Source organism: Macaca thibetana, chromosome 9 (assembly GCF_024542745.1).
Source record: "Macaca thibetana thibetana isolate TM-01 chromosome 9, ASM2454274v1, whole genome shotgun sequence".
In the NCBI taxonomy this organism is placed as follows: Eukaryota; Metazoa; Chordata; class Mammalia; order Primates; family Cercopithecidae; genus Macaca; species Macaca thibetana.
In genome coordinates this window covers 59,623,420-59,641,627 of record NC_065586.1, presented here as the reverse complement: position 1 = coordinate 59,641,627, position 18,208 = coordinate 59,623,420, and the positions used below count along the sequence as shown (strand labels likewise).

Genomic DNA, 18,208 nt, shown 5'->3' with positions numbered 1-18,208 from the left:
GCTCTTTTCTCAAAAGAATGTGGCATAAAACTTATTTACTGAGCACATATCAGGGTCAGACACATAATACATTGCAGGGCTAGGTTCCCCACACATGTCCTCATTTAGAGCCTTTACCTAATGATGTGTCTGCCCAGCCCTCATCCTCATGGTTCCTGGAAGAGCTGCTGCTGCTGCTGCTACACGTCTGTTTTTCCCCTACCTCTCTGTCCTGCCTCCGTTTCTTTGCCGACTCTTGTTCCAGCCCTTTCTTAAGACATAACCCCGAAATTTTGCCTTTACCAGACTCTCAAACCTTCATGTGCTTTGGATGCATGAAAGTGTTGTTAAAATTCACAGATTCTGCCTCCCAGCCAAGGCCTCCAGAATATGAATTCCAAGCTGGGCCCTGGATGTGCATGGTTTGAGCTGGCTCCTTGGGCTAATCTTACATGGCTGCACATGACCTTCATCTTTGAGACCAGTAGTGATCTAGAAAGGTTGGCTGGAAACTTGTTCTGTAATGGTGCCTGTATCCATCCTCTCCCCTCCACCTCAGCAGTCACTGCTTTATTTCAGGTCTCATTTTACGCAATTGCTCTTCCCTTCAGCCATAAAGAAGATACTGAAGTTCCCAGAATCATCATGCTGTTTCAACCTCGTGTATCTTCACATGCACTCTTCCCTCTGCCTGGACTATCCCTCCCCTCCTGTTTGCTCCTTAACCCAGCAAAATCCAGCTACTCCCTCAAGCTCAATTCCTGGGCTGTCTCCTTCCGGAAGATTCCTGTCCTGGTTTGGATGTTTATCTGTCTGCTCCCCCAGCACCTGCCGGGTGCACACCTCCCTGAGACCTTAGCAGACTGCAGAGAACCAGTAGCTGCCTTGTGTCTCTCCCACTGTGAACACTTTAAAAGGTGGATTAAGTTTTGCCTTCCCAACTTCCAGGGGCATGGCAGGTATCTTTTTTTTGGTTGTTTATTTTTTGAGACAGGGTTTCACTCTGTCACCCAGGCTGGAGAGTGGAGTAGCTTGATCTTGGCTCACTGCAGGCTCGAATTCCCTGGGCTTAGGCAATTCTCTCACCTCAGCCTCCCAAGTAGCTGTGACTACAGGTACACATCACTATGCCCAGTTAATTTTTTTTTTTCCCCCACAGACAAGGTTTGGCCTAGGCTGGTCTCGAACTCCTGGACTCAAACAATCCTCTTGCCTCAGCATCCCAAAATGCTGGGATTACAGGAGTGAAGCCACCGCACCCGGCTTGCCAAATCATTTCTATCAGCACTCTCACCATAGCTTCCCTCCTCCATAGCCTACGGTATTTCCCATGGTCTGACACAGAAACTTCCAATTCTGCCTGATAAGACTGATCCAACCATATTTTTGACATCCCTCTACCACACACCCTGTGTTCTCATTGGGCAGAGAACATCAATATGTATAGGAGAACCCATACACATATAATTTGTTGTTTTTAAGTTATAGAAATGGCATGTTCTTTTCTTTTCTCTTTTCTTTATTTTCAGATGGAGTCTTGCTCTGTTGCCCAGGCTAGAGTGCAATGGCGCAACCTTGGCTCACTACAACCTCCGCCTCCCGGGTTCAAGCCATTCTCCTGCCTCAGCCTCCCGAGTAGCTGGGATTACAGGCACTGGCCATTATGACTGGCTAATTTTTGTATTTTTGTAGAGACGGAGTTTCACCAGGTTGGCCAGGCTGGTCTTGAACTCTTGACCTCAGGTGATCCACCTGCCTTGGCCTCCCAAAGTGCTGGGATTACCGGAGTGAGCCACGAAGCCTGGCACATATTCTTAATTTAAAGAAAACATATAGCAGAAAGTAAAACTGCAAAGTGAGTCTCACCTATGTCCCTGCAGCTTTCTCCAGTAAGCTCTCTCCTATGAGCTTCCTGGACTAAACCATCTCACGTGGGTCCACTAGCAGCGCTCAGCTGACTCCAGGGCACGGCCCCCTTCCTATGGCGACTGAAAGCCACACCCGCTCTTACACCTCTGTTATGTACCCCTCAGAACAGAATGCTGCATGGACCTCTGACGGACAGGTACTTATTAAACACTCTCTCCAACTAAACCTGCCCCTTTTCCTCACCTGGCTCCATCCATCTAGCTCAGGGGCAGAGCTTGGTGATTGCACGATGCCCCCAGCTCCATGTCAGAGGGTGTGCGCGGAGCCCAAGCTCCCCTGCAAGGAGTGGAAGGACAGAGAAGCAGGCATGCAGAGAATAAGGGAAAGAGGAGGGAGTGGGGAGGGAACGGGGCGCGTGTGTGTATCTCAGCTGTGGACGCAAGATCTTGGGAAAAGGTCCAGTGAAAATCTAGTCTAGAGTGTAAGTTGGGAGGCTTCAAGATAGCATGAGCTCCTACCCAATGCCCTAGCCCCAGGATCCTTTCTGTCCCCAAAGCATCTACAGAATGTCTTGGGCCCTGTGGGTAGCCCCAGCCACCTCTCCTCTACCTTGGCCAAGCAGCCATTCCCAGCAGGGCTCCTGGTTGAGTCCCAGGTCCCTCCTCTTGCCCCAGTCCCATGAGAAAAGCTCCCTCACCCAGTGGGAACAAGCCGTGATCCACCATGGCCCTTGCCTTTTCCTGAGGAGCCTATGCATCAAGAAAGCTCGAGGCTCTGGCACTCAGTGGGATCTGAAAGTGTTGTAGAGAGAAGGAAAAAGACCAAAAGGAGAGTGGTTTCAGGTTCCAAGCCCCATACCCTGCCTAAATCACTCAGTCAAACTTGGCTTTCACTTGATTAAAAGAGTTTGTGATAAAAAGGAAAAAAAGAAAGATAACCAAATGACCTAAAAAACCCAGAGTCAAGCCCTGGAGATGAAGCATCCGTGTGGAAGTCAGGTTCCGGATTCAGCTCTGGTATAAACTATGATTTGGATCACTTCCCCTGAGTCATTCCCATCCAGCTAGGGCCAGGAAAAATACCTCCCTACTTCCCTCTCAGGCCAGCGAAACCTTCTGTTCTGAGCACAAAGGCATCTGGTTTAAAGCAGACTAGCAAGGATAGGAAGATTCCCTGGGAAAGGCGGAACCAGGTGCCAAGAATTCCCATAGTGACTGCGGGGATAAAGAGGTCAGTCTGTTCAGAGGCTGGAGACACTTACCTTGACACCGCCATCCGACTTCTTGTTCAATAGGCTTTTGGCAGCTGTGAAAACAAAGAGGAAAATCAAGTCTCCTGCACTGTACCCTCTCCCCCACCTGAAGTCCGGCAGCCAGATCCACAAGAGAGTGCTGTGTCTGACAAGGGGGCCAAGGATCTCCCGAAACCCCCGAAAGAGGCACTTCCTATAGCCTCTTGGCAAGAAGGCGATCTCAAGTGGCGTCAGAGCCCTCAGGGTGGCACCTCAGGATCTCCTCTGCAGGAAAGAGGGCATGGATGCATGGCACTTAGAGGAGAAACCATGCTCAGTACTGGAGCTGCCTGGGACACTGGGGACTCTGCCTTTGACAGCTTCCACCCAGGCCTGGAAGCAGAGTGCCAGGGTGAAAGGGTGAGGGCTCCATCCCTAGGTGCCATGGCAGTTCTCTGGATGGCCAAACTGCAAGGATGCAAGACATCTCCTGAGTGTTCTCAAGAAGCAGAGTGTCACAGTTCACACAGGAGACCAGAGGACGGACAGACACAGATACAGAAACCAGGACCACCTACAGGAGGGTTTTGCCAGGGGGTTGAAGCCTTCACTGGGCAGGTCCTCACCAGGTTCACTGGGTCCTAGCTGCCACCCTTTTCCCCAGTGTCCATTCTCTGGACCCGTGAGCAGGAAGGACTGGGCAGAATAATGAGCTGTCAAACAGATTCTAGCCAGGCATGGGGTGACGCTCCAGGCTGATGAGCTCTGTGCCAGAAGGCTGGTGATACCAGCTGGCCACAAAAGGCCACACGAAGGCAGCACACAGTGGGGAGGAGAGTCTGGGAGGCACAGGGAGATGGAATCAGCCCAACTGTCTGATCCACCTGCACTGCCTGCCTTGGGTTTTTATCTTGGTTCCACCACTTGCCAGCTGTGTGACCTTTGGTGAGTTACTTAACCTCTCTGAGCCTCAATTTCTTTATCTATAAAATGGGATAAAGTAGGGTCGACATCACAGAACAGTGGTGGGAATCTAGTGGGATTATGCATGAAAAGCACTTAGCAGAGTACCTGGCATATAGCAAGTACTCAGTAAGTGTCCGCCATCGTTGTCACTATTGCTGCCACCCTCCTGCCCTTTGGGTAGCCATTCCTCCCCAAGCTGTGTTCCGTCTCTCTCCAGTGAGACTAGGGGTCCTCCCATTACAAGAATTCTGGCTCCAGAAAAAGGTCTTTGATCTTATGTTGTGCTGGGTTTGAATGTTGTTTTTTAAATGTGTTGACTCCTGTGCCTGACCTACCACTGTCTAAGTGCTTTCCATTCACCAGCCAGCTCTCAACACTGGTTGCCCATTAGGATCACCTGGGAGCTTAAAAAAGCATATAACCTATCCTATCCCCAAGGCTCTGATTTCATTGTCTGGGGTGGGCTCCTGGCATTAAGACTTCTTATGAGCTCCCAGGTAACAGCTGTACTGCACAGGCAGGGCTGAGAGCCTTCGACAGGGTGATCTTAAGAACCACCATATAATTTATCATCCCCGTTGGGGAGGTGAGGACACTAAGGCTGGGAGAGCTGATGTGACTCGCTCAGGGTGTGGCAAGGCTAGGATCTGAACCCAGGAACAGCTGGCTCTGAGGCTTCTGCACTCTGGAGCCTTTCAGACCTGGAGGCCTGAAAGCGCCAGACTTCACAATTTTGAGGGGCGCAGCTCCTCCGTGGGGTCTTAAACAGTGCTGCGGAAGTCTAGTCCTAGCACCAGGCAGCTCAGGGCAATGCCCAGCACTGTCTCTGAGGGCCCACTGTCGGCTGCGACCCTCCCAGGGCGTCGGGCTCTTGGCAAGTTTCCCGCTGCCCGGCTCCACGCCCCCAGGCTACTGCCCCCTGAATTGGCAAGCGCCCAGCATGCATGGCTGGTTAGGGGCTCCGTAACAACAATGCGCTTGCAGATGCCAAGTTAGGTAGTCCATCCGGCATGCCCATCTCAGCCCGCAAGCATGGGACTCGCCTCCCTGGTGAGTGGGCCTGGCATGCTGGCCCTCCTGGTGGGGTGGCAGGGGGCCGAGGCAGGCGGTCGGGGAGGACTCATGCCACGTACCTTGCCCGGCCAGGCCGGCGGCGCTCGCGGCAGGCGAGGCGGGGGCGGAGCTCTGCCTGCCAACTGAGGGGATACAGTCTCTCAGTGCACAGAGCCCCGCAAAGCCACGGGGCCGTCAGCAGCGAGCATGCCCCAGCGCAAGGCGCAGCCCAGGCGGCGTGGCCAAGCCAGCCGAGCTGGGGGAGCAGAGCGCCGAGGGCAGGCCGAGGAGGCAGGCACAGCCAGCCCTGCAGCAGTCTGGGAGCCTGGGAGGACCGGGCTGGGCCAGGGCATAGGGAACACTGCATCCCCACCAGATGGAGAGGGCAGCAGTGCCTGTCTCATGACCCCCTCAGGGGAGGGTCCATGGCGAAGTGCTTGAGCCGGTGAGAGGCAGGTGCCCCTTCTCAGGTAGCCCGGCCCTAGCTTAAGGCTGTCATGAAAAGCCCTCCCTTTTAGTCCTTCCCTCTTTAGAAGCTAAATGAGCCCACAATGAGTGAGCCGGGGGCGCAGAGCAGCCCTCTCCCCTCTCTACATCCCACACACTAGAGGGACTGGTGTGTGAGACCCAGGGAGGGTCTGTGGCCCTTGTGCAACTAAGTTTACTGGCGGGCCCCAGCTCCATGCCCCCCAGCCCCTCAGAGACACAGGTCCCTGTCTTAAGGGAGGTAACCGGGAGAGGCAGCATTTTCAGTCTGTGTGTCGCGGTGTGCTGAGGGAGAAGGTACCCAAGAGATAAGCCCCAGAAAGAAAACAAAGGCTGCTGAAGCAATACACTCTGGAGGCCCCGATTCGCTGTTAGCCAAACTGCTAGAGTCCAGGCTGAGCCACATCTCCTATTGGGGGTCAACTCAAAAAACAGCCCTAGGGAAATATATCGGTGCCCTTCCTTCTTGATTGCATCCATAGACACCTCTTTCTGCAGAAGCTTCCGGACAGACTCTGTCCTCACCTGTCCCAGAGTCAGGGCAGAAGAGGACATCCTGGAATGCTTGCGGCATTGTCTGTCTCCTCTGACCCAAGGCAAAGTGAGCTCAAAGGCCAGTCTAGGTCTGGCCAATAAGAACACGAGGCGCTATAGGGATGAATAAAATGCTTTGTCCTAACACTCGATTTCCTGAAACCAGGATGCCAGTTTCCTGAAATGGAGGGGGAGGCTGACATGGAGGCCCGGGGCCACAAGACAGGGCCCTTGCTATTGACTGGCCGGGCTAAAAGAAAAGCAGCATTCTGACTTCACATTTCTTCAACTTAGAGGGGAGAGAGGACAGAGCTTCGCTCTAGAGGCAGCACAGAAACGCCTTTAAATGTCCTCTGGAAAGGCTCGTAGACCCAAAAAGTAGAAGCTGCGTCATTAAAGCACAAGAAGCAGGGCGTGGGACTACAGTTGCAACTCCACCGGAGGCAGCCAGCCACGCTTCCCCGTTCCCATCTGCGAGAGGTGGATCCAGACCACAGTATGCCCGTCGTGGATACCCACGACACAAGATCAAGCCCCAAACCAGTGTCAAAGGAGGCCTGAGGCAGGGTACCACCAGCCCGGGCTTACTATCCAGCCCTGGCCTTCCAGAGCTCCATGGCTCTCAGGCTACACCACTAAGCCCTAGGCCTCCCTGCCTGCAGCATCCTCACAGCCAAGGCCCTTGGGGTTACCTAGAGCCAGCGCAGGTGAGCCCATCAGGACGGATACTCAGAAGCGGCTCCCACTGAGTGGTGGTTTAGGCTCCCACACAACCCCCTTTCCATGGTGGTGCAGAGGGGAAGCAAGGGAGGGAGTCTTATTATGGGAAGGAGAAGGGGTGTCTTGAACCAAAACAGTGAGGCAAGGGATTAGAGGGAGGGAGGACCGGGGGAGATGGCAAGTTGGGCAGAGCCCTCTCTGTCTTCAGTCTCGACATTAATCTATTCCTCACAAAAAAGCCACTGTGCTTCCCAATTGAAGGCAAACAATAATAGGGGCTGGGGTAAGGGTGGGGGCAAGAGGGGAGTGGAGTGTCTTGCATCTTAAAAAGAAATGTCAAGTGTGATTTACAAATTATTGGTCCCACCTCTCCCAATTCTTCATGCAAATTTAAGCAAGTTCCTTTCCCTCTCTCCTGCTGGTCTTTATTTCTTCACTTTTATAGCTAGCATCATAGGGAATATTTTAAGCACAAGTCGCCGCAAAAGGTTTAAACATCTGGAATAATTTCTATTAGTCATCTCCACTTGGGCAAAATGAAGTAAGAGATCGTCCCAGCAGGCAAATGAATGGTGGCAATTTGGCAGTTGAGAAGACTCGCTGTACCTCATCTCTCTTTTCTTCCCCCAGCACATTCTCCAAGATCCTAGAGTGGCTACAATCTGTAAAGTGCTGAGAGTCTTCAGAGAGTTAAATAAGAATCCAGAGAAACAAGGTACATAGCAAGGTGGGCAGGCTACTCCTTGGGAAGTTCTAGGAAATAGAATTCACAAATGTGAGTCCAGCCCCTGAATCTCAGGAGCAGGACTCAGCAGCAGCCCCTCAAAACAGGATCCTCACTCGCCCTGGTCAAGGTGTGGCCCAGGACGCCGAGGAAACCCAGCGGTGCCTGGGATGGCAACAGCCCATTCCTGACCCACTCACCTCGGCATAATCAAAGTGCACAGCTGGGAAAACATACCTGAGAAGTTCCTGGAGACAAGCATGGTTGTGAGGATGGCACCCTGGGGAAAGAGGAAGGTCCTGTGAATTCACTGAGACCCTAGAAAAGGGCAGGCTGGTCTTAGGCAAAGGCAGGTCCAGGATAGAGCCTGAAGACATCAGGCCTCTGGGCCCCCTCCCCTGTGACATGTACAACCTTCAGAGCCCAGCTCCAGCCAGGAGGGGAGCTTCCTTCTGTAATGGGGCAGGAGCCACACTTGTGCAAGGCATGATGTCAAGGAGGCTGGCAGCCCAGAAATGACACTCACCTTCAGTTTTCTCCGGGCGTTGAACTTGCGCAAACACTCCACAGTCTCCTGACGATGCATCATGGATGCCACCGTGGATCGTTGCTAGAAACCAAACAGACAGGCTGTGAGCCCCAGCCCAGATCCTCTGCCCCTCCCACAGTCCTGGTACCAACACCATGTCCAGGACAGGGTCATGCACTCAGCCACCCCAGAGTTGCTCTGAAGATGAAATGAGGTCACAGATAACACTTTTAGAATAAAAGCACTACCCCAAACTCAAGGTTACAAAGGACAACATGAACGTGAGAACGCCGTAACTGATGCTAGACGGGCTGCTGAGAGCACGTCCTATTCTTCCTTGGGAAACGGAGGCTATGGAACAGAAGAGTACCCTGGGGGCTGTGATCCTCATTCAGTTACTCCTTAGGCAGCTGCTTACTGAGCACCTACTGCGTTCCAGATGCTCAGCAGCGAGAGAACGGCAGGGTTCCTGCTCTCTACAGAGGACGTTCCTTCCTTCCAAGAGCCCCTCTCAACACACACCCAGCAAGGTCCTGAATGAAGCCGTGATCCCAGAAGCTAAGGATCGTCACCTTGAAGCATCAATTCTTTTCATCATTCTGGATGGAATTTTTTTTTTTTTTTTTCCAACGGAGTCTCACTTTGTCATTCAGGCTGGAGTGCAGTGATGTGATCTCGGCTCGCCGTAGCCTCCGCCTCCCAGGTTCTCCTGTCTTGGCCTTCTGAGTAGCTGGGATTACAGGCACATCCTACCACACCCAGCTAATTTTTGCATTTTTAGTAGAGATGGGGTTGGCCATGTTGGCCAGGCTGGTGGTCTTGAACTCCTGACCTCAAGTGATCCGCTCGCTCACTTCGGCCTCCCAGAGTGCTGGGATTACAGGTGTGAGCCACCGTGCCCGGCCTTTTTTGGATGGAAATTTGTCTTCAATGAATTTACTGCTAACTTCCTGGCCTCCTTAAACAGAGTCCATGGGACATAGTCTACATTTCCTCGATGACTCAGTTGTCAATACCAGCATCAATTATTATGTAATTTCAGAATATAGTGATGTCCTCAGGGGCTCAAGATACACAGGACTGTAGAGGGTAGGGCCTGCAAAAATGACCCCAGAACAGAATACTTCCCCCATTCTTGGGTGCCTGTTTCAGGTTGCTTGCCCTCTCCCCTTGCTGTTGCTGTCTTCACCAGCCTGTCAGAAAAACAAATCCTGGCACCTGCAGCCAGGTACCCACACCACCACGGGGCCTCCTCGTGATCCTTTCCCTCACCCTTGGCCCACTCTTTCCAGGTCCGGAGGCAACTCTCCCCACCTTCTCTACCTTCCCCAAGTCTCTCATTTTGCCTCCTCCTTGGTGTAAATTTCTCCAAAAGCAAAATGAGAGATCATCAGCAAGAACCCCTTTCAGCTCAGACTCCCACTCAGAAAGTGATTTTCACCTGCCTCCACCCTAACAGGAGTCTCAGGGGGATCATGCCTCATGCCTGGGGTGGACCCCCTGCCCTTGGCTCAGGAGCTCCCTCTCTTTTTCTGCTACCCAAACCTTTGCTTCCCCAATTAGCCAGGATCTTCAACTCTTTTCCTTTGGACTAGATTCTTCTCTATAAATTATAGTTAAGCCTCTCCTTAAATTAAAAAAAAAATTTTTTTTTGAAACAGCATCTCACTCTGTTGCCCAGGCTAGGGTGCGGTAGCACAGTCATGGCTTATTGCAGCCTGCAACTCTTTAGGCTCAGGTGATTCTCTCATCTCAGCCTCCCAAGTAGCTAATTTAAAAAATTTTTTTGTAGAGATGGGGTTTTGCCATGTTGCCCAGGCTGGTCTCAAACTCCTGGGCTCAAGTGATCTACCCACCTTGGCTTCCCAAAGTGCCGGGGACTACAGGTGTGAGCCACCACGCCTTGCCAATATAATCTTTAAAAAGAATTTTTTTTTTAAGAGGCAGAGTCTCCCTCTGTCACCCAGGCTGGAGTGCAGTGTCATGATCTTGGCTCATTGCAACCTCCACCTCCTGGGTTCTAGTGATTCTCATGCCTCAGCCTCCCAAGTAGCTGGGATTATAGGTGTGTACCAACATACCCAGCTAATTTTTTATATTTTTCATAGAGATGGGGTTTCACTATGTTGGCCAGGCTGGTCTCGAACTCCTGGCCTCAAGTGATCTGCCCGCCTTGGCCTCCCAAAGTGCTGGGATTACAGGTGTGAGCCTTACATTAAAAGCTCCCCCAGCCCATCCTAATCAAAGTAGCACCATTTATTTCCCACCTCACTGCCTAGCTCCCCATGCCCCTCCTCACCTTCACTCCCTCTTTGTCTCACTGAAAACAGGCTTCCATCTTTCTCTCCACTGTCTCAGTGAAATGATGAAACAATGGCATCTAATGGTCAGAGCCAGGGGATTCTTCCCCAACTTAATCAGGGACTCTTCTGCATCTGATTCCCGACGTTCCCTTACTGAGACCCCCTGTTTCTTAGTTTCTGGGTCTTCTGGAAGGTCTCACTCTCATTGTCCTTTGCTGGGCCCCCTAACTCTCCCTGTCATTTAAATGCTGGTGTGTTGTGGCCGTCTCGTCTCTACTACAGCAATACAAGCTCACCGTTAAGAACTCAACCAGCATAGGCACAGGCCCATCTATAGCATAGGAAGAGGCTATTTCTACAGCCTCACTACCAACTGCACAGAAATGACTACAACCTGGATTTCCAATTTTTAGCTTCTTTTCTAATCTCTAGGACCATATTTCTAACCACCCACTGGATGTGTCTGGCTGGAGGTTGCCAGACACCATACTCAGTAGGCACAAAATGAAAACCATCATCTTGTCTCACAAACAAGCTCCTCCTCTGGTTATCTTCTGGGCCAATGAGGGTACAACTCTCTGCTCAGGGACCAACTTGAAACCTGGCCGTTCCCACAGATCCCTCTCTCTTCTTTGCTCCCCCAAATCCAACTGGAGAGAATGAAATCCTTTAGGTTCTCTCAAATATCTCTTGAATCTCAACACACTGCACCTTCCCCTATCCTTACCCTCCGCTGGGACCTCACCTGGTCTTGCTTAGACTATTATGACTATTGAAAAAGCCTCCTGAGCTCTCTGTCTCCAGCCCTTTTCTTTCAAAAATTTTCAATTCCCTTGTTTTTGTTTAAAGAGGTGGGGTCTGACCATCTTTCCCAGGCTGGAGTACAAACACTATTCACAGGTGCAATCATAGCTCATTGCAGCCTCAAACTCCTGGGCTTATGATCCTCCTGCCTCAGCTTCCCCAGTAGCTGAGACTATAGGCACGTGCCACCGTGCCTGGCAATTCATTTTTTATACAACTTTCAAAGTGTTCTTAAATGCAAATTTTGTTCCTTCTTTAAAACCCTTAAATGATTCCCTATGTTTCCAGAATAAAATCCAAACTCCTTAAGCAGAAACTTGTATGTCAGGGAATCTTTTGCCTCATTCTCTTGCATTCTGATATTTGCAGCCTCATCGACAACCAAACAACTCAACATTCTTTTAACTCACCACAGTTTCCCATAACCTCTTACCGTGCTAAACCCTGCAGGTTAACGTTCTGAGGACCTCGTAATTTGCCAAGAACCAGGACAGGGGTGTCACCTCCTCCATGCAGCCTTCAGTAACCCCACTACCCACTAGGAACAGTAGGAGCTCCTGTACTCTCACTAGATTCTTGTACATACTTGTCACATTGTAACATGATTGCCTGTTTGAGTGCCTGTCTCCCTAGATGATCTTTGGGGGCAGGGACCATGCCTCATTCATCTTTGTATCTCCAGCACCCAGACGGTGACCAGCACCAAAGAGGTATTCAATAAACACAGAATGGACAGATAAATAATGCCTCGTGGTTGTCAAGATGCCTAACTTACCAAATCCTCTTTTTTGAAAGTAGACATTTCAGCTTGAAAGAATTGTGTATGAAAACAGAGTACGTCGCCCCAAACTGATAGCCTTAGGGGACTCTCCTAGGACTTCAGCACAGAAGCTTTATGCCTCACCTTCTATGCTTTTAATGACTCAGAGACCCCTTCTGTTGATTTGTTGGGTCTTGGTCCCTGTTCCATTGGAGTTGAGATCTGAGTATGAACCCCAGCTTGGGAATTCACTTTGGGTTTTGCTAGCTGCTTTCTATCACCAGCTACCTGGAGTCTGCAAGGGTCAACCTGATCCCTCATCTAAGAACAGAACCAATCCCAGTCTGACAGCCATGAGTAGGGGAGAGAGGAGTAGCGGCCCGCCAGCCCCCATCAGCCTCCCGAGTCTCCCTGGTGACATTTATTGACCCTGGCCCTCAACAGTCCTCTGCCCGCCTGCTCAGTTCTTGCTTGGGGCCCAGAATGAATCTCTGCTGGTAAGAGGGAGGAGGTGGTACCGAGGGCACATGGAGGGCTGACACCCCTGAGCTCCTTGGCCACTGGCAAAGATACTTACACAGACCCACGGGTGCTTGAGAGCCTGGTCAGCCGTGATGCGCTTTGCTGGGTTTATGGTCAGCATCTGGTTGATCAAGTTCTTGGCTTCAGGAGTTACCGTGTCCCATTCTGGTGATGGGAACTAAGGAGCAGGAACAGGGAGAAGAGGAATATGATATTGGTGAGCTTCACACCCTGAAACATTGGCTCTGTCTTCAACTCAACTCCTGTAATTGGGATACTCTGTGGTACCTAAAGCTGTGACCAGCAGAGTTGGAGAAGCCCTGGGGCTATCCCAGAACCCGTGTCACCTTAAAGACTGGGAAAGACAGACAGAACACTCATGGTTAGAACACCAGAATATCAGATCAGAGCAGGAAGGGGACTCCAACATTCTCTGGTTTAAGCCCAGCTCTCTACTTAGGAGGGAATGGAGGCTCAGCGATGTGTCCAAGGTGCCACTGCAGTGAAAGGAGTCTCCAGGCCTTTTGTCCCTGTGTTACATAGCACACCAATGAGGCTGCTCCATTCTTTGCAAGTAAAGATCAAAGGACTTCAGTGGGCTCCTCAGCTTTAGTTACAAAGAAGGCTGTGCAAAAGAAAGTTGCTCCCTGGGACATAGGGTGGCAAGAATTGGGCCCTGGATGCCCATCCCTGGGTCCTCAAAGTCCCCTGACACCCCCTGTATCACATGACACACTAAACAAGCCTGCTCCCTTGGACAAAGCCCGAGGAGCAGGACATCTGCCCTTCCTGGCCTGGCTGCCCGGCTCTCTGGTCCTTACATCATAGGCTCCAGCCTTGATCTGCTGATACAGCTTGTGCTGATCCTCATCCCAGAAGGGAGGATAGCCCACCAGGAGGATATACAGGATGACCCCTACGAGACAGAACACACAGGTCATGGGGGTCAGTCGCCTACTTCCCTGAGGAACCAAGAAAAGCCATGCAGGGCTCAGAGCCACCTAGAAAGGCAGGGGCCATACCAGAGACAGAATTGGATGCCAGCCAATAATGCTATGCTACCAGCCCCTCCTGCTATGCCTCACACTTCACGTCACCAAGTCACACCAGGGATTTCTTTAGGCACAACCCATCCTGTAGGGCGTGGGCAAATCCCTCTCCAAGAAGGATACAATGTCATCCCAGAAGCACTCAGGGAGGAGAGTGTGATGGGAACGGCCATCCCAGGGGCACTAGAGCAAACACTGTAATTTCACATACACCAGGCATGTATGTGTGACCCGCAAGGAATAGCGATGCCTCTTTCTTGCCATCATCGGAAGTTAAGGGCCCTTAACAGCGAAAAGCTGAGAGCGTGGAATGGGCTTACCGCAGGCCCAGATATCCACAGGTTTTCCATAGGGATCTTTCCTCAAGACCTCAGGGGACAAGTAACCTGGGGTTCCAGCAAAACCTGTAGCAGAAGAGAGGGCAGAGGCATACTGAACCCACTTTCTCTCTCGTTAAATCCACACCAATCATTTCCCCCAAGTCCCTTCTCATTCCTGCTGCTTTTGCTACATAAGCACTCAGCACATGGGCAGCAAGAGCTGACAGGCTGGGCTTCTTGTAATGCCTGGAGTCTGAACCAGAGGACAAAGCCGTATGCCTACCAGGAACTCCAGCTCCTTCCCAGAGGCAGCAAGAAAGCAGTGCTGACAACAGCTAGACTTGCTGTAATGAGTCATGTAGGGCCAAGAGAGATCTCTGCACCCTCCCACCCTCTGCCAGTCTCTGAGGAGGCCAGGACCATTAAGGGTCTGGCTTCTAGTTTGTTTTGTTTTTTTTTTTTTTGAGACGGAGTCTTGCTCTGTCGCCCAGGCTGGAGTGCAGTGGCCAGATCTCAGCTCACTGCAAGCTCCGCCTCCCGGGTTTACGCCATTCTCCTGCCTCAGCTTCCCGAGTAGCTGGGACTACAGGTGCCCGCCACCTCGCCCGGCTAGTTTTTTATATTTTTTTAGTAGAGACGGGGTTTCACCGTGTTAGCCAGGATGGTCTCGATCTCCTGACCTCGTGATCTGCCCATCTCGGCCTCCCAAAGTGCTGGGATTACAGGCTTGAGCCACCGCGCCCAGCCTTGGCTTCTAGTTCTAATAGAGGAAGGCCGATCAGGAAGAGGAGGACGGGCGGGGGCTGCATTCTGGGAAGACAGGGTTACCCTTACCAAACCAAGCCTGCTGCTCTCCCTGTACTTCGATGGCTAGGCCAAAATCAGCCAGCTTGACAGCGGCACCCTTGCATTTACTCGCCAGCAGCAGGTTCTCAGGCTGCAGAAGGAACAGAGAGAACCTTGTGAGCACCCACCCTGCAGCCCAGAGGGAGCCTAGTTTGGACCTACGCAGTACTACTATCTGGCACCAGGTGGCGCCAACACTTCATAAGCAAAGGCAAGGAGGGGGGCCTGGGTAGTACCTTCAGGTCCCTGTGGACGATGTCATGCTGGTGGATGTGGTTAACACTCTCCAGAATCTGATGTATACAGTGGCTAAAAAAGCAGAAGGAAAACAAATGTTAGTGCAGGGTTAAACCACCTCATCCACATCCACAACCACACGCTGCAGACTAAGGCATGTGACAAGGGGCCATGGATTCACAGAGAATCACTTAACAGCCACTGGAACCTTAGACTCTGCACATCATCTTGGTCAACCTATTTAAAGAAAGAGGAAACCAAGGCCCAGGAAGATTCAATGGTTTCTCTAGGATCACCACTAGAATGGGTTCACCTCACCCCCTTTTGACTGGAAAGGTCTAACACAACCAATTCATTTCCAAGAGATCAGGAGACAGCCCAGAATGCTGAGGAAGATGAGACCATCCAACTCCTTCCTTCTTTCTCTTTCTCCATATAGTAACTTTGTTCTTGGAGAAAAGGTTTGTGCTGGTAACTTAGGAAGGAGAGCCCAACTAAACAACCTAAGCTACTTTGAGGGTGGGTGCACTCATTCATTCCCCTAAATGTTTACTGAGTGCCTAGGATATGAAGATGGACAAGACCCTACAGCTGCCCTGAGGTTTGGCACCCAGTAACGCAGCTAAAACAAGTATCTAGATGCCTTTAAGAAACAATTTACTTGAGAGCTTCCAAACAGGGCGCTTGAGGAGCACTTCTGATGATTTTGCGTAGAGAAAAAAACCCAAAGTTACATTATTTTATTTATTATTTTATTTTTGAGACAGGGTCTCACTCTGTTGCCTGGGTTAGAGTGCAATGTCGTGAACACAGCTCACTGCAGCCTTGACCTCCTGGGCTCAAGCAATCCTCCCACTTCAGCCTCCCCAGTAGGCTGGGACCACAAGCATGAACCACTGTGCCCAGCTACTAATTTTTGTATTTTTTGTAGAGACAAGGTCTCACCATGTTGCCCAGGCTGGTCTCAAACTCCCGAGCTCAAGTGATCCACTCACCTTGGCCTCTTAGTGTTGGGATTACAGGTGTGAGCCACTGCGCCCAGCCACAGTCACACACGTAAATCAGACTGTCCACATTGCAAACCATCCTGCCATCCCTGTCATCAAACTCCTGGCAGGGAGTGGGGGCAGTCTAGAGCAATGGTTTTCAACTGGGAATGAATTTGCCCCCCTGCCCCCACCAGGGGACATTTGGCAATGCCTGGAGAAATTTCTGGTTGTCACAACTGGAGGAGGGATGCCCCCAGCATTTGGTGGGCAGAGGCCAAGGATGCTTCTAAATGTCTGCCACAATGCACAGGAGAGGCCTCACAACAAGGAAGTACCTGGCCTACAACGTTAGTAGCATCAAGGCTGAGGCACTTGGCCTAGAGCATAGACCCCTGTCATCAGGTACTATCTGGTATACTGAGCATGTCTGCAGAGCATCCCGGTGTATTGGGCTGGGTGGCCTGGACTTACTATTCCTAAAATCTGATGCTGGGGATCCCACAAGAACCAAGAGGTCGTACTGGGTCCCTGGGGGCTGAAACTCGGGCCTCTCCATAGGACACAGCCCAAGAGTGGGCCACAGAAACTTTAAGACTGAGCTATAGAGGCGAGTCTCCACAGAGATGTATAATTAGAACAGAGCCGGGCTAGCAGGGAGCGCCTTCTGGCCAAAAATGGCAAAAGTGCGAAGTGTCCCAGCAGAGCCAGGCCAAGCCCACTGGTACAGTCACCCCCCTCAGGGCCCCCTCCCTACAGCTCTCCCTCCTCCCCGCAGGCTCCCTGAGCCATCACTGCCTCCTCTGTCTCAGAGCCTGGTCCTCCCCTGCTGGCACTGGAATTCATCTCCCCACTTGAGAATTCTTCCCGAGGCTGAAGCATCTGAAGTTGATCAGCAAACATTGGCCTCTCAGGGTTGAGAAATTCGTGAGGAAGCTGCACTCCCCCACTCTACAGAGGCAGCCAGAGCTGCCACATAAGCCAGATAAGCTGCAGGCAGGATGATCAAAACCAGGTTGTAGGGACATCACCGTCCGAGAAAAGCGAGGCTGGGGGAAGAGCCAAGGCGGGAAAGGCAGGCTGAACAGGCGCCTCAGAGTGTGGGTGAGGGAGGCACCAGGGATTCCGGGGAGGGCAGAGGCTGAGGCATGTGGCCGGGGAATGGTCCTCAAGTTGCAGGAGCCCCACGGCAAGGCCGGTCATGGTGGTCTAGGGACAAGGTGACAGAGGCTAAAAGTTCCCAGGGCTCTCTGGTTGGATTATTACCTAGAACTCTCCACTCCCTCAGGATAGAAATCATGTTTTCTGCACCTCTGCATCATGCCAGAGCCTCAGCACAGTGATTTGAGAACACTAGAATTTGTCAAAGGAAAGAAAAGGGCAGAGGGGGACATTGGGCATGGTGGCGAGCATACAGTAGTGCAAAAAGAAGTATTTCTGGGGTCACAGGGTAAAGGAGACTTGGAAAAGCTTTGTAAAACATTCATCTGGAAGTGATTGTTTGGGTGTGAGGGGAGGGGGATGTAGTCTCGCTCTGTTACGCAGGCTGGAGTGCAATGGCATGATCTTAGCTCACTGCAACCTTCGCCTCGCAGGTTCAAGTGATTCTCCTGCCTCACCTGCCCAAGTAGCTGGGATTACAGGCGCACACCACCACACCCAGCTAATTTTTTTGTATTTTTAGTAGAGACAGGGTTTCACTATGTTGGCCAGGCTGGTCTCGAACTCCTGACCTCAAGTGATCCAACTGCCTCGGCCTCCCAAAGTGCTGGGATGACAGGCATGAGCCACTGCGCCTGGTTAAGAAGTGTTGAATTTTTAACTTCTAATATCACCCACAGTATGTAGCCCTAGCCCAGGTCAACAGAATCTTTCTCCAGACAAGAGCTATTCTTATCTTCCCCAAAGACTATTCAAATAGGCACAATGCTGGCCCCCAAAGGTGGCCAAAACTTACTTCAGTCCTAAACTCCAGAGCTACACTTGAACTCTCAGGCCCTCATCCTACCTGGCATCTGCTTCACTGTAGTACTCTCTGGCCACAATGTCTTCAAACAGCTCCCCGCCGGTAACACTGCAACCAATGGGAAGAAGAAGGTCAGAGGTGGAAAGGGTCCCTTGACCAACCCCAATGTCCAAGAAGAAACAGGGTCACCCTGTAGAATGGCTTTCAGAGAAATCCCAACTCCCCATGCATTTCATGTGAGAGCTCAGAACACACTCGATCCTTCAGTAACACCCGGATTCTCCTTGAGGTATCATGGGCCCTCCCTCCCTTCTGGACATTTCT

General features: G+C 51.5%; 1 protein-coding gene across 17 annotated transcripts in view; it reads right to left on the bottom strand.

The window, feature by feature from the left end:
• CAMK2G (calcium/calmodulin dependent protein kinase II gamma) overlaps positions 1–18,208 on the bottom strand; it is a 1,229,125-nt gene that overhangs the window by 21,804 nt on the left and 1,189,113 nt on the right. For 9 of the 17 annotated variants that reach the window (XM_050803433.1, XM_050803441.1, XM_050803438.1 and 6 more), the window contains exons 5-13: positions 17,927–17,992; positions 14,932–15,004; positions 14,684–14,786; positions 13,850–13,933; positions 13,302–13,396; positions 12,536–12,658; positions 8,089–8,172; positions 7,800–7,842; positions 3,110–3,153 (exon numbers count right to left, since the gene is read on the bottom strand). In XM_050803433.1, coding sequence (XP_050659390.1) covers positions 3,110–3,153; positions 7,800–7,842; positions 8,089–8,172; positions 12,536–12,658; positions 13,302–13,396; positions 13,850–13,933; positions 14,684–14,786; positions 14,932–15,004; positions 17,927–17,992 — 715 coding nt within the window. Of the gene's footprint in view, positions 1–3,109; positions 3,154–5,178; positions 5,242–7,799; positions 7,843–8,088; positions 8,173–12,535; positions 12,659–13,301; positions 13,397–13,849; positions 13,934–14,683; positions 14,787–14,931; positions 15,005–17,926; positions 17,993–18,208 lie in introns of all 17 variants that reach the window. The other 8 variants (XM_050803448.1, XM_050803437.1, XM_050803434.1 and 5 more) reach the window with 1 other exon arrangement.